Source organism: Elephas maximus, chromosome 6 (genome assembly GCF_024166365.1).
Source record: "Elephas maximus indicus isolate mEleMax1 chromosome 6, mEleMax1 primary haplotype, whole genome shotgun sequence".
Lineage (NCBI taxonomy): Eukaryota > Metazoa > Chordata > Mammalia > Proboscidea > Elephantidae > Elephas > Elephas maximus.
In genome coordinates, this window is record NC_064824.1 from 58,920,601 (window position 1) to 58,944,759 (window position 24,159).

Consider the following 24,159-nt stretch of genomic DNA (forward strand, 5'->3'; position numbering starts at 1 on the left):
TTTTTTGCTTCTCAGACGACCGAATTATTTAAGTCTGGTTCAAGAGAACCTTTTAGTTTTTGAGGACCGCCCTATCGGCGGTGAACACCAAAATGAAAGAGGTTCGTGACTCCGCAATCTTGGCAATTCCATTTCCCGGCTAGTCACCTCTAGGACCGGGTAGGCCGACGCCTCAGATCTCGTCCACAGCCGGAACGCGCGGAGGTGATGGGAAGAAGATGGGATCAGAAGAAACACAAGGATGGCCGCTGAGCCGAGCCCGCCCTGGCGCCCACGTCCGCTCCGCCCTCCCCTCCGAAGCCGGAGGCACTCTGCGGCCCGCGCCGTCCGGCCGTGCGCTCTTCCTGGGACGCCCGCCCAGCTCCCGAGACGTCCCCAATTGGCCGTCGGGGAACGGAAGCCGAAGTAGAACAGTGAACCCGGAAGTGCTTCGCGGCAGAGGCCCGGGCGACTCTTTTGAATGGAATCGGGCTGATTCATCGCCGGTTCCCGGAGCCAGAGGCCGGCCAAGTCTGAGCCTCCGCCGCTGCCGCCGCCGCGTCACCGCAGCAGCAGGATAAGGGTCTGGCCCGCGTCCTTCCGTCCCCCGCCTGCCTTCAGGTAAGACCAGGAGAGTAGGCCCGGGGGATCTGAAGAGGCAGCCGCGCTAGGCCGCTGTCAGCGCCGTTCTTTCCTGAGTCACGTTGCCCAACCCAGTTGCCACTGGAGGGCCGGGGCCCCAGGGAGGCGTCTAGGCGCCTGCGTCCTCCGCGTCGGCTGCCAGGGGTCTCCGGTAGGGCCAGGTCTGGATGTGGCCTTCTTCCGTCATCCCTCTGTGCCCCGCTGAATTCTCCACATTTTGGGACCCTCTCCTGTACAGGGAGAAACCCTGTTTGTGGCCTGTTTGACTCTGCTCTATCGACAGTTGGTCCCGTATTGAAAAAACTTCAAAGCAGACAGAAGAAACAAGGGAGAGAGAATAAAATTAACTTTCCCATTGAATTGATGTTTGTTTTGTCACTTGTCCTTCCGATAGGTTTTGGCTCTTTTTCTCTTTTAGTGTTAGTTTTTCAACTCCCTTCAAACAAAAAACCCTCGGAAAATGCACTGATTTTTAACCTTGAAAATCTTTAAAACAGTGTGGTTATTCCTGCTGTACCCTCTAACTTGCTTTCAACGTTGTCCTGATTGAGTAGTTGTTGGTGAATTGATAATATTTTCTGTTCTCAGTAAGTAGATATCTGATACTGTGTTTTGCCTCTCAGAATTTAATTTTCCTGGGGTACTTTGCTTTGGGCCCGTGAAGAGCAGATAAAAGGAAACTTTTCAAAAGTCTCAATACAAATCAAGTTACTGAATGAAAAATTATTGAAATTAAAATGCTAACCAAAAGTTGATGAAGATTTCATGGGAAAGGCAGGAAAGATGCTTTAAAAATCAGCATACAAATCTAGTTCTAGTGAAATTTTTTTTCTTTGCTTTCAAAATTATGTTTTTAGTGCTCCTGACTTAATGCTTATGAGCAAAACAATAAGAGCCACTAATAATATTAAAATAATGAAAAACAACTGAACAGAATTTTAGTGGAGATAATTAACATGATGGTGGCCTTGTCTTGTCATGCAAGGCTACAACCTGGTTTATTTAAAGTTTATGTGATTTAAACAAATGGAATGGATTAATGTGCATTCGAAGAGATTAAGATCTATCATAGCTGAGAATTAACTACAGTCAAAGTGATAATATTAGTGAAGGGTGTTGATTGAAAAGCCTGAATATTGTCTTGAAATTGTCTTAGGACAAAATTAAATTTTGCCAAAAGAAGAAAGTGCTGAAGTCATGATCTTTCAGGGAAGCCTCACCTGTTGAGTTTGGGAGATTATTTTTTTCCAAGGTGCTTGTAAATATTTATTGCTGTTCTGGTTGAAGAGCTGAATTTCAACCTCTCGGACATAGGTTCATCCTATTTTTATACTTGCCTTATAAACGCTGTGTTTAGTGTCTAGATTTAGAGCCACATGTTTGAAAATCAGTACCAAGAAGCAATTGTGCCTTTGTCTTCAAAGGCACAATTATAATATTGTTTGTTTTATCAGTCATTGTCCATCTGAGAAAGCCTTACCTGAATATGCGCACCTATTGTCATTTCTCACTTAAGAATTTGTCATACACCGTGTTTGTTGTGCTCATTTGGCAATTCATATTCTGCTTTGTGATTCCTTGATATCCGCCATCTGTAAAACAAGAGAATTGAATTACGTAATGTCTTCCAGCTCTGTGATAATAATATTAGCATTTATTAGTACCTTTGATGCTCTGGGCACTAAGTTTAGGGCTTTATATTTTTTATTGCAACAGACTTGCAAGGTGGGTATCCGTATTTTATAGGTGAGGTCTAGAGTCTAGAAGAAGGTAATCTACAGGAGTAGGTGGTAAAGCCAACATTTAAATCAAGGTCTCTCTGGTTACAGAGCCTTTCTGCCCCTGACCTGCCATCTCTTCAGTTTCCGTATTTTTCTTGGGTTTGTCATTCCTCCTCAGGTAGATTGTAAATTCTTTCAGTGTAAACCACTAAGTTTCTTAGTGCTCCTATTTCTGTATGACTTTATAAACAAGGTTCACTCACTGTAGTTGGCATCAAGTTGATTCTGACTCATGCAAACCCCATGTGTGTCAGAGTAGAACTGTGATCCACAGGGCTTTCAATGGCTGATTTTTCAGAAGCAGATTGCCAGGCCTTTCTTTTGAGTTGCTTCTGGGTGGTCTCAAACCTCCCAGCCTTTCAGTTAGCAGGTGAGCGTGCTAACCATTTGCACCCCCAGGGACTCTCTATATAAGGTAGTGTCAGTAAATGTTTTACTTGAATGCTGTAATTAGGATGTACTACAATATATGTTTATGATAATTCCATCCTTACTGTTCTAATCTGGGGAAAATCTTGTTTTCAAAATCCTGCATATATAACTAAGTCTAATATTGATTCTTTTTATTTCTTTCATTGAAGAAAGTCCTTGAAAAAGGTGAGAGACTGAAGTTCCTAATTACTTTCCACAAATCAGAGAATAATTAGAAATGCAGTGAGACCACATTATGGGATAGCTTAAAAAGGATTTCGCATCAATCTGAGAAGAAATAGTATTTTATTTAGCTCCCGCATGGATTGGGGAATAAAAATGAAATGAAAAATAGACTAGGAAATAGAATGGTAAACTTGAACAGTTGAGGGTTTCATGATTTTGCTTGAATTTTATGAGTTATTGGAACACCAGTGTCCCTTGCAAAAAGGTTGAAAAGTTTAAAAAGAAAAAATCCTCACTTTCCAAATCCAGATTAAAATAAATTTGAAGAATCTGTTCTTTAGGGTTATCTATGCATGATTCTATACATTTTTTATAACTATTTGAGAACCGATTTATTTTAATTCATAATGACTAATGTCTGTGGCTAGATTCTAATCAGATATTGTATCAGTTGGGAGATAAAAAGTAGAAAATTATCAGCCTTCTGAAAGTGCTGATACTTGTACTGTTTTTTCTAGTTAGGAATGTAAGCATTACTGCATGCATGACATTATATTAGGTCTAGTTAAGTACTTTGTTCATATCATTTGATAGTGTTTTAAGTTAGTCATATCACGTATGAGCTCTTGAGGCCTGTAATTTCTGATAAGTAGAAAATATTTGGTTTAGATCCATAGACCTTTTTTATTGCATTGAATGCCAAGAATTAAGAATGTTCTTTTTTACGTATTACCCTTTAACTTTCTGAACCCCTTTGCCAAATTCTGCAAAATGCAAGTCTCTTGCCTTGCAGTGCAGTTGATTTAGTGCTGTAAAATGTGTCCAGCATTTTGAAACTCACTAAGTGGCAAACTGTGGGAAGGGGGGTGGTCAGTGTTAGAAGAACTCTAGCTAAGCTGATAGGATGGTGGTGCTGGTGGCAGCAGGTAGCATTCATTATTTACCTACCATGTGTCAAGCATTGTGCTAAATGTTTTTCTTATGTTTTGTTTAATCTTCTGAACAACTTTATGAGGTTGATGCTGTCATTATCCTCATTTTGCAGATGAGGAGACTGAGTCTGAGACCTTAGGTAAGTGACCCAAGGAAACAGACCTAGCAACTGTTAGAGTCAGGATTTGAATCCTGGCATTCTGCCTGCGTAGTCATTGCTCTTAACCTTTGTATGCCAGGAAAAATAGTCATCACAATTTACCCTGTGGTCCAGTGGGCCTTTTTTTTTTTTTAAGTCATTTTAAGAATAATTTACAGAAGTAAAAATAAAGGGATAGTGAAAAACTACTAGAAATGTTCATGAAAGCTTAAACGTAGTAAATACAAATTTTTATTCTGTATTTTCTTGGTTTTGACTTGAATGGGCAGCATCTTTTGAATGTAATTGACTGTGCATCAGCCATTCGTACATGAACTTGGAATATATCCATCCATCTAGCAAAGATCAATTCTAGATTTCAGATATATTTCTAATAGGCCTCAGCATGTCATTACTTCTGGTTCTTCTTATACTTGTAATACTTCAAAAACAGTGATAGCCCATGATGTTGATGGCCATCTTTACTTCATAATTTCTAAACATTGTTATTTTTAGATTTATAAACACCATTAAAATCAGTCCAATTTTTTTTCCATTTCTACATTATTTCCTTTGTATACACTTATACACTTTAGCATTTGTCCGCATATGAATTTTATCAAATAAATTTTGGTATACCAACATCATAAAAGATGAAAGAGTACCTCACACAACTCTTTAGCAAAACAGATTCTTGTTGCAAAATACTGTGCAATGAAGTCCTTATTCAGTGACTGTCTGGATGAGAATATCACTCTTCCTTTACTGTCTTAGAAATATATTGTTGTTGATTCTTCAGTTTGAGAAAATTAATCCAGGATACTTTCATCTCAAGATGCATAATCTTCATAATGCATAATTCTTGTGCATAATGGGCAAGACAGCCCCCCACAATAAAGAATGATCTGGTTTAGAATGTCAGTAGTGAGGTGATGGAGAAACCCTGGCATATACCATCAATTTCATTGCCATCATTAGAGACTGTTTTGGTTGTTAGATGCCGTCGAGCCTCTTCAGACTCATAGAGACCCTATGTACAATAGAATGAAACACTCACTGCCCAGTCCTGCACCATCCTCACAGTCATTGCCGTGCTTGAGCCCATCGTTTTCAGCAGTTGTGTCAGTCCATCTCGTTGAGAGTCTTCCTCTTTTGCTGAGCCTCTCCTTTACCAGGCATGATGTCCTTTTCCAGGGACTGGTCCCTCCTGATAACATGTCCGAAGTATGTGAGACAGATTTGTTAGTTCTTCTAGCAGTCCATGGTATAGTCAGTATTTTTCTCCAACACCATAATTCAGAGGGATCAATTCTTCTTTGCTCTTCCTTATTCATTGTCCAGCTTTCACATGCATGTGCGGTGATTGAAAATACCATGGCTTGGGTCAGGTGCACCTTAGTCCTCAACGTGACATCTTTGCTTTTCAGCACTTTAAAGAGATCTTTTTTTTTTTGCAGATTTGTCCAGTTCAGTACAGCATTTGATTTCTTGACTGTTGCTTCCATTGGTGTTGACTGTGGATCCAAGTAAAGGGAAATCCTTTCCACCTTCAGTCTTTTCTGTTTATCATGATACTGCTTATTTGTCCAGTTGTGGGGATTTTTGTTTTCTTTATGTTGAGGTGTAATCCCTCCTGAAGGCAGTAGTCTTTGATCTTTATCAGTAAATGCTTCAAGTCTTCTTCCTTTTTAGCCAGCAAGGTTGTGTCATATTGGAGACTAAAATGCTGTTATCTGTTTCTTTACATTCATTTTCTGACTCTAATAATTGTGCAACTTTTTTTCTCTGTCACTTTTCTTCTGTTTGTCATTATGTTTGGAAAATGAAAAACTCCAAATTCTCCACTGTGTTCAAGGGAAGCTAAAAAAAAAAAAAGGACTTAAAAAGATGGTATCTAATCTTTTATTCCTTCTTGAAAAATGAAGAAATGCTCTGGGCAACACAATAAGAAAATTAACCAAAAACCAAACCAAACCCATTGCCATTTAGTCAATTCTGATATAGTGACCCTGTAGGACAGAGTAGAACTGCACCATAGGGTTTCCAAGGCTGTAAATCTTTAAGGAAGCAGACTGCCACATTGTTCTGTTGTGGATCGGCTGGTGGGTTTGAACCCCTGACCTTTCAGTTAGCAGCTAAGCACTTAACCACTGTACCCCCAGGGCTCCTAGGAAAACTAAAGGATCATACAATAGCTTTAATTTATTTGACTATTGCATTATTCCAGGCAATTTCCATCATTCTTCCATTTTCTTATTTTAGTCTTTTTTTTTTTTTTAAGGCATAATTGGGAGTAATTCATAAGAAATGCTGAAATAATTTCTAGGATGATAAATAGTAAACTTTCCTCAAGGTGTAGAAAAAATAACATCACTAAGATTTCATAATACGTCATAGATTTGTAGTAGTGTGCAGTGGACCTATAAGAAAATTGCACGATAAAAAGAATTTTGTTCTATTTTAAGTAAATTTTCTCTTTGTTCTTTGGAAGACTTCTAGAAAGACCTCTAAAAGTCATGAAATGTTAATCGTTATACATAATTAAGAAACCAAATAAAATTTAATGTATCCTTAATCACTAGCTGTACAACTCTTTTGGATGGTAGATCATTCCATATTCTCAGGAAATCATAATTAAAAATCAATTTTTGTTTCCGTTTTGTTTTAGGAATTTTGTTTATTTTAAAAATTTGTGTAAAAATTTCCCCGCTTAATTCTCAAAATAATTATGTTCTTTTTTTTTTTTTTTTTTAGGAGAAACAAATATTTGGGAAAAATTACATCGGCCAGAATTACTAAGAGCTTGTGCTAAGAAGAAATTTATACAACTTCAACAAAGTGAAGTTTAGCGCCACAAGAGTTGTAGTTACTGCCAGGTGAGAATTACAGATGTATTTTACTCAACCTATTCTTTCAGGATATGATATAAAGAAGTTATGAAAATATAGCAAGTTTAGCAGACATCTAAACTCTGAATCTGATAGATAACCAAAGTTATGTGTTCATGAAAGGTATGCAGACAACTAGCATTTTTGGCTCATTTGCTTTCTATGAATTTTTTTTACAAGTAATGTGATTTAGAACATTTATCAGTGTCTTTAATTTCCAAACTTTAGTATTTTTATTAAACTTGGTTTTACCTTAAATGTTTTCGTTGGTTAAATAATTTTTTCTGTTTGCTGAGCCATCTAATTTTGCTAAAAACACAAATTTGACCTGCCAAATTTTCGTTCCTTCTGCTCTCCACGTTGCTCGTGTATATTCACAGCATCTGGAGTCTGTGTAAAGTCATCAGAAACAACACGGGGGAAATAGATAAACTGAACACAGCTGGGAATCGACTTTGGCCTAGTATACTCTATGCTGGTGTTTATTTCCATTCGTTCTTTAAGTTTGCAAGCTTGAAATGATCCAAACAAAATTTTTTTTTTCTCCTTTGGTAATATGTTCTAGAGAACAGTCTTTAATGTTTTAAAATATACAGGATTTTTTTTTTTTTTTTCTCTGTCTACAGCATTTACAGAGTGCTGTGTATTAAATGCCGTATATGAGCTGAGGAATTTTACTGAGAATTTGATGGAGATTTTATTTGTAAATGCTTGCTATTGGAAGGATGAGTTAAGGTTATCAGGCAGAAATTTTGTCCTGACTATCAAGTTTTCTTTTTAGCCTTTTCATTTTAAAAAGTGAATTTATCCATCGTGAATCTCACAAACTAAGCCAGACGCAAAAAGTACATGATTTCGTTTATATACAATTCAAAGCCAACAGAACAAATCTATGCTATTAGAGGTTGGAATACCGCCTTTTGTGAGGTGGTAGAGGCTGGTAAGGAGGCATGAGAGGAGCTTCTGAGGAGCTGATAATATTTCTTAATCAAGGTAATAGTTACATGGGTGTGTTCACACTGAAAATTCCATGACTGCGGTTTCTGCACTTTCTATATGTGGGCTTGAATAAAGTTTACAGTATTAATGTTGTTAAATTTTAGCAAGATTCATTGGTTAGGTGAATTCAACAAACGTAATTAGGCTGTGATGTGATGATTGCAAGTATGTTATTGAGTATGTTAGTTCCTATAGTGGTCCTAACTAGCAAAACAACAAGGACAAATGACTAAACTAATCCGTTGCACTTAAGTTACTATATAATCTGTAGTAATACCATTTTCTAAATCATATACTTAGGAAGAGTAGGAATTTTAAGGCATAGTAGCTATTTACAAATATACAAAAAAAAAATTTTTCATCATTTTAAAATGTCTAATTGTATAGCTATTATTATCATTTGATTATTCCTTTTTATGTGTTTGAGGCCATACAAGCGTACTTGCTATTTCTTTCCTTTGATTTCTTACTTTGTGTAAGTTTTTCAAGTTTATGAGTGTCTTCTGTAGTTATTCCAGACATAAAAAATAAGTCACATTGTTATTTCAAAGTTAACCCTGTTTGTATTGATTAATGCCGAAATGTTCATTGAGAACAACAGCTGAATTTCCTTAGTGAAAAAGGTGTATATCTCCACAACATCTGAAATAACTATCTGTGTAGGTTCTAGAACACTATCGTAATGCATTTAATGTTTACTTTATAGTATTTCTTTAGGAATAATGAGTTTGTTTTAAAAAAAGCCTTTGATGCTAATTCAGAGATCCATAATCTACTCACAATGTCTTTCACATGTAGTTTTGATGATAACTGACAAGCTGTAAGTTAATTAGCACAGAACTTACTAATGAGGATGTTAAAATTTAATTTAAAAGTGAGGACTTTTATTTGTATACTCTGGACAAAGTGAAGGAAATTCAATCATACGTATGATAAGCATTTCAGGCACTTTTTCTTCGTTCAGATACTTTATTAGATTACAATAAGAAAATATAATTAACTTAATGATAGCAAAGTTTTGAAAGTATGCTAAGATTGCTTGTCTTTAAAACTGGGGATAACCCAAAACCAAAGCAGTAAAATAAGGTCTGTTAATTAGCATGGAAGACAGCTTCTTGAATTAATATGTGGTGTTAATTAACAGGAAGTCTGATGTTGTGTTGTAATTACCACCAATATTTTTGACATACTGAGTGACTGAAGGTGAATTATATAGATAGCAATTGAGTAAACACTTTTGTGCTTAGGAACATTTTCCTTTGTTTCTGTTTTCTAGAAATATGGACAGACTTCTTAGACTTGGAGGAGGTATGCCTGGACTGGGCCAGGTTAGTATATAGATTCTCAATATTTCTTTGTGTGTAAACTACAAGGCTTTCTTTAGTTACCCAGAAAGGAAAAAAATCACTCCCAAGAAATGCACCTCACAGATAACCTTAGGGTAAGAAGTCTTACCTTATGACTGGTTGCTGTATTGCAACACTAAATAACACTGGAAAAATTTTCTATCGTCTTAATTTACTGTCTTCTAGGAAAAAGAATTTTCTCTGTTGGCTTTGATTTAAAATTTTGGGATATGTGAGATTATCAAACTTGCCTTTTAGTAAAAAAGGAATGCAAAATATCTTATTTCTGGGTTTAAAATGTAAACTGTAGAAGTAACACATGAACAAGTAAACATGGCAACTTGGCTAAATCCAGAAAACTGACCCATTAAAAAATGTTTTTATGTGCAGTCTTAAATTCTAGCCAGTAATTATGATAATGGATGAATTAAGTGATGTCCTCATTTTAAATTTGTGAATATAGTTTCTTTTATATTTTTAAAATTAAGTGATTTTTCAGTTGTTTTAATATTATCATTTATTTTGTTCCATGCTGTTAGTCAAAAAGGCCTCTAGATAGATTTCTATCTCAAGATATTCTATCTGCTTGCAACTAAGGAAGAATTTCTGCTGCTTTTGAGTTCTACACTGATTTACCTTTCCAGTCCTCCGTTTACTTAATGTTGATTAACAAAAGAGGAGAGCGTGTGTTTTTCCCTTCCTGAGACTTTTATGAAATACATTGTTTTATAACCTAATACTGGCAGTATTTTTATAACTCACCTTAAGAACCCTTTTAGTTATCAGCTTTCCTTCATTTCTGTATCACTATTAATGACTTTGTCATTCAAAGTAGTCTATATTTACTATAGGAAACACAGTTTTGTTTGAGACTTCATGAAATTTGCAGTGTTTCGGAGACGCTTTTGCAGGAATTCTTTGATTAGGTCTATCATGGTTTATGACTAATAGTTCTTTTTAGAAAGTTGAAATATTTTTGTGATCCTATATTACATCCTGGAATAGACTTCAGAATTTTTTCTTCACTTTTGTTAAATGGAGCTCTAGTGGCATGGTGGTTAAGAGCTTGGGTGCTAACCAAAAGGTTGGCAGTTTGAATCCACCAGCTGCTCCTTGGAAATCCTATGGGGCAGTTCTGCTCTGTCTCATAGGGTCATTATGAGTTGGAATCAACTCAACGGCAAGGGGTTTGGGTGTTTCTGTTTTGTTAAACAGTGTTGAATATTTCTTAGTTTCTTTGCTCTCAACTTATGCCTTCAGTATTCTTAATTTTTGTAACATTTGTGTAGTTTATTCTCTCAGGAAGCCTAACCCTCTCTGAACTTGATCCTTTCAACATTGTTTCCTACTTTTGTAAGCAACAAATGTGTTGCTTAACAATATTAAGGCATATAAAAATATCAGAAGTGGGCTGAGGTAGTATGTAGATGGTACAGATTTACCTGCAAATTGTAGGTAAAGACGTTGCCTGAGTACAACTCTTAAGGGAAGTTACATCAAATTTAAAAACCAAAATAACTTCCTTAAGCATTGTTATTATTTTATCTGTCATCAGGTTGGCCCCCAACTCATAGCGACCCCACGCACAGCAGGATTGGATCATTGTGAGCCATAGAATTTTCATTGGCTGATTATTTGGAAGTAGGTCACCAGGGCTTTCTTTTTAGCCTGTCTTAGACTGAAAGCTCCACTGGAACCTGTTCAGCATCATAGCACCATGCAAGCCTCCACTAATAGATGGATAGTGGCTGCATTTAAGGTGCATTGGCTAGGGATTGAACCCAAGTCTCCTGCATGGAAGGTGAGAATTCTACCACTGAACTACTGCTACCACTGCCTCCTTAAGCATTAGAAACAATAAATTATACATCCATGCTGGAAATCCATGCTGGAGAATTGCTACATGAAATAATGATGTTACTGACCACAAATTGAGCTATATCAAATCTCAGTGATCACTGCTAACCTTTGCATTATTAAATAAGTGGAAAACAGTGTTTATTCAGTACCCCTTCCAGGTTTCTGATTATTTAATCAGCCCTCGTGTCCTTGGTTTGTACTCTTATCTGAACTTACATATATGCTGCCTAAGAATCTTAAGTGTTCAGTGATAATTTTTTGTTTTGTTTTGTTTTTGCAAAAATGTTATTTTCCTCTTGTTCTAAGACTAATTTGACGAACAAATACAGTGTTAACATCTATAACTCATCTACCTCAGGAATGAAATGTTAAGTGTATTGTTTATATTTGATAAGATATCAAAGAGCTTTGTGTAGACATAGCTATTTTTACCAATACATAGTGCATAGCAGCCAAAAATAGTAGAAAAGGATCAGTGGGGAATGCTAATATCTTAGTAATAAATGGAAAAGGCAGAATTCTCCCACAAGTAGATCACTGGCTGATAAGCTTAAAAGTTTTTCCGTATAAAACATGGGAATAGCAGAAAAAACAGGTAAAGACCTTATAATTTCTTGAGAATCCCTTACAATTACTTAGGCTTAAGAGTTAAATAAACTTTTGCCCCTTTTCAAAAATTCATTTCTTTGGTCCGAGAAAGAATCATGGCTACGTTGTGAGTGAATGGGTCATCTTAAATCATTCTCAGTGGAGACAGCCTAACTTTGGTGAAAGACATGCTCCAAGACTGACTTTTTTTAAAAAAAATATTTAGCAGCTGCTTTTTTGGCTTAAACAGTATTTCATTTTCAGCCTTGATTCCATTATTTGCATGGGAATATTTCAGTTGCATTTTTTTGGAACATTACTGGATGCTTATTTTTTGTATTCTATTTCAAAAAATTTTTTTCTTTTTTTTATTTCAAAGAGACGTGATCCAATATTTGGGCATAGTGCAGTATCAGTTGATACAAGTATATACATATGCACATATATAGTTATAATTATAGTTGATACTGACATTTCATTGTATTTGAGGTCTTTTGGCCATGTTTTATTTTAGAGTTAGGTCAGTGGGTAAAAAGGAACTCAACGTCTCTGCTCATTACTAACTTTTATCTTTTCCAAGGCTAATCCTTTCACTTATTTCTCTGATCTTATCCTCTCTTGAGGTCTCATTGGGTCTGTTCTCTGCCTACAAAGATGTTTAACTACCCTGTATACAAAAACAAACTTCATTGTTTCCTGCCATTAACTTTTTCTTTGATTTATTTCTAAACTTCCTGAAATAATAGCTTATACTTATATATTCTACTTATCCACTCTCATGAGGCTATATTCTGGCCTCCTTCTGCATTACTATATTGAAACCGCTCAAATTGCCAAGTCTATTGGCCTACTGTTAGTTTTCTTTTAACTAAACTTCAATATTCTACAGTGTTAACATGTTTCTTCAAACTTTCTCTTTCATTAGCTTTTATGAGCCACTTTCTCCTAGTTCTTCATTATGTCGTTTATACCTACAGAACAACTTTAAAGTTTGATTTTCTTTTTCAATAAAACATTTTTTTAATGTTGATAAGAGAAAAATGATAGGGTAAAATAAGGGAATCTTTCCATAATCCTCAACTTCAGTATAACTTAGCCGTAGTTGTGGAAGTAGAAACAGGTGTTTTATTAGAACTATTGAATTTGGTGCAGGACCAGGCAGTGTTCTGTTGTGCGTGGGGTCTATGAGTCAACACCAACTCAATGGCACCTAACAACAAGAACATTGAATCTGTAAACTGATAACTTTAAAATTTAAATGTATTTATTTGCTTTGCTAAAGTGCTTACAAAATTGAAATTACTAAAAGTTGTGAGGTGATTATATTAAGAATAGTTATTGCTGAAATTTGGCCACTTGTCTTTATGACTATTCCAAGTTAGGTCTTGACAACTAAACTATTTCTAGAAGCAGTGAAGACAGAACTCAAGAAATGGAACTAGCCAAAGCATAGTCTCCAGTCTCTAAAAGTTTTAGTCTAAGTCTCTGGGTCCGTTTTAGCTTTGGAAACAGAGTAAGCTTAAAATTAAACAAAACTTAGGTAAAATATCAGTGAAGTTAAATTTTTTAGATCCATATTTTGAGGTTTTGTGTATTTTAAGTGGAAGTTTACAAATCAATTCAGTCTCTCATACAAAAACTTATATACACCTTGCTATGTACTCCTAGGTGCTCTTCCCCTAATGAGACAGCACACTCATTGTTTCTACCCTGTATTCCCTGTGACGATACAGCCAGCTCCAGTCCCCCCTGCCTTCTCATCTCACCTCCAGACAGGAGTTGCCCACATAGTTTCATGTGTCTCCTTGAGCCAAGAAGCTCATTCCTCACCAGTATCATTTTCTGTCTTATAGTCCAGCCCAATCCCTGTTTGAAGAGTTGGGTTTGGGAATGATTCCAGTCTTGGGCTAGAGAGTACGGGACCATGACCTCCAGGGTCCCTCTATTCTCAGTCAGACCATTAAGTCTGGTGTTTTTACAAGAATTTGAAGTCTGCATCGTACTGCTCTCCTGCTGCATCAGGGATTCTCTGTTGTGTTCTCTGTCAAGGCCATCATCAGTGGTAGCTGGGCACCACCTAGTTTTTCCGGTCTCAGGCTGATATAGTCTCTGGTTTATGTGGACCTGTTTGTCTCTTGGGCTCATGTTTACCTTTTGTCTTTGGTGTTCTTTGTTCTCCTTTGCTCCAGGTGGGTTGAGACCAATTGATGCATCTTAGATGGCTGCTTACTAGTGTTTAAGACCCCAGGCATCACTCACCAAAGTGGGATACAGAACATTTTCTTAATATATTTTGTTATGCAGATTGACCTAGATGTGCCATGAAACCATGGTCCCCAGACCCCTGTCCCTGCTACTCTGGCCTTCAGAGCATTTGGTTGTATTCAGGAAATTTCTTAGCTTTTGCTTTAGTCCAATTGTGCTGGCCTTCCCTGTATTGTGTATTGTCTTTCCAAAGTAGTTCTTGTCTGCTATCTAATTAGTGATTACCCCTCTCCTTCCCTATTTTGAGTTTTTTTTGTGTTGGGTCTTATGCTGTAGGAAATACCAAGATAAGGAAGAATGTGGTTACTTATCCCGGGGCCCTTGTATTCTGGTAGACACACAACTATTTTAAGTACCTGGTACATATTAACTACTTTATAAAAGTGAATACTTTATATGACCTCATTTAAATAATGCGATTTTAAGTATAAGCTTTTAGGTTTTTTTTATATAGTATAGGGAAACCCTGGTGGCGGAGTTGTTAAGAGCTATAGCTGTTAACCGTAAGGTCTGCAGTTCGAATCCACCAGACACTCCTTCAAAACTCTACGGGGCATTTCTACTCTGCCCTGTAGGTTAGCTATGAGTTGGAATTGACTTGATGGTAACAGGCTTGGTTTTTTTGGTTTATATAGCATGTTGTTGTTAGATGCTGTCAAGTCGGTTCCGACTCGTATAGACCCTGTGCGCAACAGAATGAAACACTTCCTGGTTCTGCACCATCCTTTACAATCATTGTTATGCTTGAGCCCATTGTTGCAGTCTCTGTGTCAGTCTACCTTGTTGAGGGTCTTCCTCTTTTCCACTGACCCTCTGTACTTTACCAAGCGTGATGTCCTCCAGGGACAGATCCCTGCTGACAACATGTCCAAAATATGTAAGACACAGTCTCGCCATCCTTACTTCTAAGGCGCATTCTGGTTGTATTTCTTCGAAGACAGATTTGTTTGTTCTTTTAGTAGTCCATGGTATATTTAATATTCTTTGCCAACACTGTAATTCAACGGCGTCAATTCTTCTTTGGTTCTCCTTATTCATTGTCCAGCTTTCACATGCATATGATGCGATTGAAAATACCGTGGCTTGGGTCAGGCACACCTTAGCCTTCAAGGTAATATCTTTGCTTTTCAACACTTCAAAGAGGTCCTTTGTAGCAGATTTGCCCACTGCGATGCGTCTTTTGATTTCTTGACTGCTGCTTTGTCCTATAGGGTCGCTATGGGTCGGAATCGACTCGACAGCAGTGGGTGGGTGGGCTTCCATGGTTGTTGATTGTGGAACCAAGTAAAATGAAATCCTTGACAACTTCAGTCTCATCTCCGTTTATCATTATGTTGCTCATTGGTCTAGTTGTGAGGATTTTTGTTTTCTTTATGTTGAGATGCAATCCCTACTGAAGGCTGTGGCCTTTGATCTTCATTAGTAAGTGCTTCAAGTCCTCTTCACTTTCAGCAAGCAAGGTTGTGTTATCTGTATAATGCAGGTTGTTAATGAGTCTTCCTCCAATCCTGATGCCCTGTTCCTCTTCATATAGTCCAGCTTCTCGGATTATTTGCTCAGCAAACAGATTTGAATAGGTATGGTGATAGGATACAACCCTGATGCACACCTTTTCTGACTTTAAACCAATCAGTATCCCCTCGTTCTGTCCGAACAACTGCCTCTTTATCTATGTAAAGGTACCTCATGAGTACAATTAAGTTTTCAGGAATTCCCATTCTTTGCAATGTTATCCATGATTTGTTATGATCCACACAGTCGAATGCCTTTGCATAGTCAATAAAACACAGGTAAACACCCTTCTGGTAGTCTCTGCTTTCAGCCAGGATCCATCTGACATCAGCAATGATATCCCTGGTTCCACGTCCTCTTCTGAAACCAGCCTGAATTTCTGGCACTTCCCTGTTGATATACTGCTGCAGCCACTTTTGAATGATCTTCAGCCAAATTTTGCTTGCATGTGATATTGATGATATAGTTCTATAATTTCTGCATTCGGTTGGATCACCTTTCTTGGGAATAGACATAAATATGGATCTCTTCCAGTCAGTTGGCCAGGAAGCTGTCTTCGGTATTTCTTGGCGTAGACAAGTGAGTACTTCCAGTGCTGCATCCATTTGTTGAAGCATCTCATTTGATATTCCATCAATTCCTGGAGGCTTGTTTTTCACCAGTGCCTTCAGTGCAGCTTGGACTTCTTCCTTCAGTACCATTGGTTCCTGATCATATGTTACCTCTTGAAATAGTTGAACGTCAACTAATTCTTTTTGGTATAATGGCTCTGTGTATTCCTTCCATCTTCTTTTGATGCTTCTTGCATCATTTAATATTTTCTCCATAGAACCCATCAGTATTGCAACCGGAGGCTTGAAATTTTTCTTTAGTTCTTTCAGCTTGAGAAACACCAAGCGTGTTCCTCCCTTTTGGTTTTCTATCTCCAGGTCTTTGCACATGCTGTTAGAATACCTTACTTTGTCTTATATAGTATAAAGCTTAAGGTTTCCTACAGAAAAGGGAAGATGTGACTGAACCAAGGAGGTGGGGTTTGAGTTCAATTTTGAAATATGTGCATATTCAGAAAGGCTGGAGAATAGGTGGTATGGGAGGAAATAATAAAGAAGCTGGTAAAGGAGTTTGATGTAGATTATGAAAAGCTTTGAATGCCATGCTTAGTTATTTTTACTTTTTTTCTCATAGATATTGTAGTTTCATGAAGATTGCTTTCTTTTAGTAGAGTTGTGAGATGATTCAATCTGTGATTTAAAAAAGTAATTCTAGTGGTAGTTTGGAGAATAGGAAAAGAGATTGAAGGCAAAATCATCAATTAGAAGACTGTTAGAGTTGTCCAGATGAAAGATAATGAAGGCTTGAGCTAAAGCTAGATAGTTTACTTTACATTTGGTCGGCCACATACAGGCATCTATTGCATATTCTTTTTTTTTTTTAAACAATCTTTTAAAAATATAAGGCTTTGGCTTTATAAAAACAGGCCAGATTTGGCCCAGGGCTTATAGGTTGCCAACCCCTGGACTAGGATATTGGTGGTGAGAATAGAGAAGAGAACCAAAGAGATCACACTTAACAGAAACTCAATGTCCCCTAAGCATCGACTCCCCCAGTCCCCTTCCCTCTCTCTTTTGTAACCACTAATGAACTTTGGTCTCTATACGTTTACCTATTCTAGGTATTTAATACACATGGAATCATACATTATTTGTCCTTTTGTGGCCAAGTATTTCACTCAGCATAATGTTTTCAAGGTTCATCCATACTGTCACATATATCAGGACTTTGTTTTTCTTTGTCCGTTCATCTATTGATGGACATTTAGGTTGTTTACACCTTCAGCTATCGTGAGTAGTGTTGCAGTACTTTTCTGTCATCTCTGAAGTTAACTTGACCATGTATTTTTCTTTGACCAATGGAATGTGAGTGGAAATTAACATGTCACTTTGCGGTAGAAACTTTAAGAATCAGTGTGTGATTTGTCTGCCCTGGTAATCAAGGAAGCATAGAGATATTACGTCTTTTAGCTGGGACCCTGAGCGAGAATAACATATAACCTGCAAATTTTAAAGTGAAGTCAGAAATCCTATGATTTTTGCATGAAATACTCTGTAACTTCTTTTGGTCTCCAATTTTCATTTTAAGAAATACATTGTAGGTCAAACTATGCACATAAGCAGGACTATATTGCCTACAACTTGCTAGTTTGCATCCTTCTGATAGTTTTGGAGGTAAAGATAAGGTTAAGAACTGTAGGTGGATGATCAGAGAAGACTTTCTGAATGTGGTGAGATATAAGCTACATCTCGAAGTATTGTTTCAGGTGGCTAGATTAAAAAAAAAAAAAAAAGATTCCATGAATTGAATATGATCTGTTATATTTGTTGTAAACCCCAAACCCACATAGTATATGGATTTTGTGAATTTTAAATAACCATTTTCCTGTTTTTTTTTTTATTGTGGGTCTTGATTAGAAATGTCTCAATCGTTTGACTTTTAGGTTTTGGCCTAATGTTTTGTAGAAAGGATTAATTTAACACAGTAGTAGAAAAATGACCAAAATAAATGGAAAAATAATACCCTTTTCATGGCTGGAGTCTTAATATCAAATGCCAGTTCTCTCCAATTATTCATAAATTCAATGTCATTCCAATAAAAATACCAACCAGAATTTTCTTGGAGTTACACAAACTGATTCTAAAATTCATTTAGGAGAAAAAGTCCAAGAATAGCAAACAAGCTTATAAAGATATTCAACCTCACTATATATCATGGAAATGAAAATTAAGATAAGCATTAGACTGATTTTTTTTTTTTTTTTAAGGCCTCTTATATTAAGTATTTGTAAAGATTTAGAGAAGCAGGAACTGTGAAGTAAGCTGTTTCTCTTGTGGTGGGGTGCTGTGTGTGTGTGTGTTTTGGGGATTATATCTCAGTGCTTAGAACATTACCTACAAATAGTAGACATATATATACGTTGTGTGAACGCACTGTATGCCAAATGGCTCTCCAGAGTGACTTTAACTATTTACACTGTATGTGGAATATAAATAGTTAAAGTCACTCTGGAGATAAAGTTGACAATATCTAAATACCAAAACCAAACCCTTTGCCGTTGAGTCGACTTTGACCCATAGTGACCCTATGGAACAGAGTAGAATTGCCCCACAGAGTTTCCAAGGAGCACCTGGTGGATTCGAATTGCCAACCTTTTGGTTAGGAGCCATAGCACTGAACCACTATGCCATCAGGGATTCCTGGCAATATCTAGTAAAGTTAAAAATGCCTAAAGCTTTGTGACTCAGCAGTTCCATTTATTCACTTCAAAGGAAGTCTTAAACATGTGTATCAGGCAGGACTTCGAACCAGTTCTGCCTGGTTCAGTCAAGGCCAGTGAACCTGAAATCTGAATGGATCTGAATTTTTAAAATGTGGGTGAACTGGAATGATAAGCAGAACAGTAAAGATTACATGTTGAAGTCCTGCTGGAAACTTAATCTCTCCCTTAGGAAATAAGGGCAGCGTACACATTGCATAACAGCCAAATCTCTTGATCGCCAGAGTCAGAAACAGCCGTGTCCGGCTCAAAGATGGCAGCCGACCATGCTGCTTTGAATGTAAGTTACTCACCACAGTCCTGGCAGTAATCCAGTCTCCTGCATCAAGCTCCTGAAAGAGTCTCCCATTCCAGGCCATCGACCCGTAATTTTTCCTGTTCCGGTTATCATTTCACTTCATCCAAATTTTAAAAATTCGGATCTGTTCTGATTTTGCTTCGTCGGCCATGACTGCACCAGCTGGAAGCCCTGGTATCAGGAGATAAGTTTAAGGATATTTGTTATAGTATTATTTGAAATATAGAAAAATTGCAAAATATTTAAATGTCTATTTGTGGTAAAGGGGTAAATTGGACTATATGATGGAATACTATGTAGCAGTTTAAATGAATGAACTAGATTCTTACATATCAACATGCGTAATAAACTTTAACCATATAAAGAGAAAAATTCAGGTTGTAGAAAGAAACATGCAGTATGAAAGCATTAATGTAAATTTTTTAAAAATTAAAGCTTTTTTTAAGGGTACATAACTCTTGAGTAAAATTACTAGTAATTGGTCTATAGCAGCACTGTCCAAGAGAACTTTCTGTAATAATGGAAATGTTCTGTATCTCTCCAAGATAGTAGCCACATGTGGCTACTTAAGCACTTAAAATGGGGCTGGAGCAACTGAAGAACTGAATTTTAAATTTTATTTACTTTTAATAAATTTAAATAGCCACATGTAGCTGTTGAGCACTTGAAATATGGCTGGTGTGACTGAAGAACTGAATTTTTTACTTTATTTAAATTTAAAGAGCCGCTTGTGGCTAGTGGCTACCATATTATTCAGCGCAGGCCTAGATAACGCACACGAAATTCATGAGAAAGGAGGGAGGCAAAAGGATCTTAACTTTACATATAATGTGTTTTCTCGTTTTAGCAAAGAAAAACTAAAAAGAACAAGTAATGGAATAACATTAAACAACACTAAATAAAAATTTTCCTAAGTAGTTTTTTTTTTTTTTAATTTTTATTGTGCTTTAAGTGAAAGTTTACAAATCAAGTCAGTCTGTCACATATAAGCTTATATACACCTTACTACATACTCCCATTTACTCTTCCTAAGTAGTTTTTTAAAAAGCTTCCAAATAAAACAAAATGAAAAATTCATTTGAATTTATTTTTTAGCGCTTTTTCTCATTCTTTTACCTGGGCATTTCTTATTCTCCCTCAGTTTTGATTTGGTTTTTAAAATCAGTTTCATCTCTTTTTTCTTTTTTACTAGATAATATGGATAGTGTTGTTTTTCGGTTTTACATGGGTTTTGTTACATCTTTAATTCAACAAATAGGCATTCATACAGAATGTTTGAGGAGTGTAAGGTATTGTGCTCATTGATTTGGAATGAAGAAAAATACTGTCTAGCTGACCATGGACAAAGCATTATTTAACCTATCTAAATGTCTGCTAATCTAGTGGTTCTCAAACTTTAGAACATTAGATCAGCAGGAAGCTTTTAAAAACCTTGATGACAAGGTCACAGCCCATACCAATTATATCAGAACGTCTGGTGATTCCAACGCGTAGCTGAGTTTAGGAACTACTATGTTCATCTATAAGATGAGGTGTATATTTAAGAAGCTTTTAGCTATAAGCAGCAGAATACCTGATTAAAAATGGCTTAGCAATAGTATGATGGTGCTTTTTTTTTTAAACATAAAATTAATTGTGGGAATACAGTTTTGAAAAAACAAAAGGAAATATTCTTGCCTTCATACAGTGTACATTTTAGTATATGAGAGTTCCCTTTTCTTCAGTGGTTCAACAGTGTCTTCAAGGATCAATCTCATCTTTTTTGCTCTGTCATAGTCAGAGATGTCATCAGTATTTCCTCTCAGGGTCTCCATATGGCTTTTGTTTCTCTCCCAAAGTGGGAAGGAGGGGTTGGGCTGTCCTCACATGTCTGTCTGTATTTTCAATAGGAGAAATTTTACTCCCAGATGTTCTTCCACAGACATATTTTCTATATCATGGACCTGAACTAGGTCCCATGGCAAGGAAGGTTGTGACAGAGAGTGTCTGCTATTGCTAGCCTCATTCAAGGGAGTTGAACTCTGCAAGCAGAGAAGAAGTGGGAGAGGAGTGGTCATGAAGATACATCTGCTTTGTGGGAAAAATGATATAAGGAGATGACATGTGAAAAGTACTTAGCACAGTGCATGGTTCAGTTTAGTTCAGTAGATGTTGGTATTTTACCTTTTCTCAAGAAACACACAATCTGGAAAGATAGGATACCAGCAAGGTAGTGGGTATAAAGTACCATGATAAAGCTACTGGATTAATCCTGTCCTTTTGTTGTTTTTCTGCCTGATGAATAATTTTTATAAGTAAGAAGGCAAAATAGTTCTGGATATGGCAGTGAACAAAACATTCCCTATTCTCATGAAACTTACATTTAGTGTGGAAGGTGGGGAAGAAGTTACTATACAAATACATAAAGTGTCAGGTAGTAATAAGTGCTAGGATGGAAAATAAGGATCAAAAACCAAAACCAAACCCATTGCCGTCGAGTCGATTCCGACTCATAGCAACCCTATAAGACAGAGTAGAACTGCCCCGTAGAGTTTCCAAGGAGCGCCTGGCAGATTTGAACTGCCGACCTCTTGGTTAGCAGCCATAGCACTTAACCACTATGCCACCAGGGTTTCCAAAAGTGAGGATAGAGTGACTAATTGTGGGGGTCATGGGAGGGATGGCGACCGCATTAGATACTATGGTCAGGAAAGGCACTCTAATGAGGTGCTATTGGAACGCAGACCTGAATGAAGTGAGGAAGCAAGCAACCATTCCAGCAGTTGTTGGTTGTTAGGTGCCATCGAGTTGGTTTTGACTCAGCAACCCTACGTACAATAGAAGGAAACAGTGCCTGGTCCTGCGCCGTCCTCACGATCATTGCTATGTTTGAGCCCATTTTTGCAGCCACTGTTTCAGTCCATCTCATTGTGGATCTTCCTCTTTTTCACTGACTCTCTACTTTACCAAGCATGATGTCCTTCTCCAGGGACTGGTATCTCTGATCACATGTCCAAAGTACTTAAGACGAAGTCTCACCATCCTTACTTCTAAGGAGCATGTTGTCTGTACTTCTTCAAGATAGATTTGTTTGTTCTTCCGGCAGTCCGTGGTATATTGAATATTCTTCACCAACACTGTAATTCAAAGGCATCAATTCTTCAGTCTTCCTTATTCATCGTCCAGCTCTTGCATGCATATGAGACGACTGAAAATACCATGGCTGGGGTCAGGCACACCTTAGTCCTCAAAGTGACATCTTTGCATTTGAACACTTTAAAGAAGTCTTTTGCAACAGATTTGCCCAATGCAATGTGCAGCTTGATTTCTTGACTTGTTTCCATGGGGGTTGATTGTGAATCCAAGTGAAATAAAATCCTTGACAACTTCAGTATTTTCTCCATTTATCATGATGTTGCTTATTGGACCAGTAGTGAGGATTTCTGTTTTCTTTATGTTGTGGTGTAATCCATACTGAAGGCTGTAGTCTTTGATCTTTATCAGTAAGTACTTCAAGTCCTCTTCACTGTCAGCAAGCAAGGTTGTGTCATCTGCATATTGCAGGTTGAGTCTTCTTTAAATCCTGATGGCCATGATCTTCTTCCTATAGTCCAGCTTCTCGGATTATTTGCTCAGCATACAGATTGAGTAAGTATAGTGAAAGGATACAACCCTGATGCACAGCTTTCCTGATTTTAAACCACAATGCATCCCTTTGTTCTGTTTGAATGACTGCGTATTGGTCTATGTACAGGTTCCTCATGTTCTAGAATTTCCATTCTTTGCAATGTTATCCATAATTTGTTATGATCCACGCGGTCAAATGCCTTTGCATAGTCAATAAAACATAAGTAAACATCTTTCTGGTATTCTTTGCTTTTAGCCAAGGTCCACCTGATATCAGCAATGATATTTCTCATTCGTGTCTTTTTCTGAATCTGGCTGGAATTTCTGTTAGTTCCCTGTTGATATACTGCTGCAGCCATTTTTGAATTATTCCAGCAGAGGAAATAATGTGTACTTGGCATGTTTGGAAAATAGTATGGAGGTCAGGTGGCTGGAGCAAAATGAATGAAAAGGAAAGAGGTGGGAGATAGCATTAGAGAGATTGCCTGAGACAAGATCAAGCAGGGCTTTGTGGAAGATTCTCTTCCGAGTGAGTTGAGAAGCCAGTAGAGGCTTTTGAGGAAAGGAGTTATGCTCGTAAGACTTAGAATTTTTAAAAGAACCTGGCTACTCTGGAGAAGAATGTAGAAAGCCAAGAACGGAAGCAGAGAGACAAGCTACTACAGTAATGTTTTAAAATAAATTATTATCTGCCATGGAAACCCTGGTGGCATAGTGGTTTAGTGCTACGGCTGCTAACCAAAAGGTTGGCAGTTTGAATCCGCCAGGCCCTTCTTAGAAACTATGGGGCAGTTCTACTCTGTCCTATAGGGTCGCAATGAGTCAGAATTGACTCGGCGGCAGTGGGGTTTTTTTTGGGTATCTGCCATTGAATCTGTTCCCACTTAATGATGACCTTATGTACAACAGAAAGAAATGTTGCCTGATCTTGTGCCATTACCATGATCTTTGGTATGTATGAGCCCATTAAATAAATTCCAGATTATTATATTTTATTTTTATTCCATCTATCTGCTAAAGAAATTGTGGTGTGGCTTGAGCCAACATAGATTAATGTATATAATTAATTTGTATTTACACCTCTCACATTTGAAACAAAACCTTTGATTTAGCTATAAGCACTGGCCCAATAGGGTGAAAATGAGCAAGCCAAAAGCTTTCTTACGACTTTTTTTCTATATTCTTTGAGCTCTTAATCCATTCTGTATTGGCAATTTTTATGTACTGATTCACTCTTGTGGCTACTTTTTTTTTCTTTCATCTTATATAAGGTTATTATTTAAGTGTCCTGGTGTGATCCTTTATAGATTTACAAAGAGTTTTTCTAAACTTTGGTAGATTAATTTGACCATTTTTCTTCCTATTGAGAAGAAGGGAAGGGTCAAGAAATTATAA

At 37.1% G+C, this 24,159-nt stretch overlaps 1 protein-coding gene across 2 annotated transcripts in view; it reads left to right on the forward strand.

Annotated features, from left to right (window-relative positions):
- The first annotated feature begins 305 nt into the window (after window positions 1-305).
- Window positions 306-24,159, forward strand: part of PSMD14 (proteasome 26S subunit, non-ATPase 14) — a 111,376-nt gene continuing 87,522 nt past the window's right edge. Inside the window, exons 1-3 of one of the 2 annotated variants that reach the window (XM_049887302.1) lie at window positions 306-600; window positions 6,826-6,947; window positions 9,235-9,286. In XM_049887302.1, the coding sequence (XP_049743259.1) occupies window positions 9,239-9,286 (48 nt within the window). In that variant the 5' untranslated portion in view covers window positions 306-600; window positions 6,826-6,947; window positions 9,235-9,238. Of the gene's footprint in view, window positions 601-6,825; window positions 6,948-9,234; window positions 9,287-24,159 lie in introns of those variants that run through there. The other variant, XM_049887303.1, reaches the window with a different exon arrangement.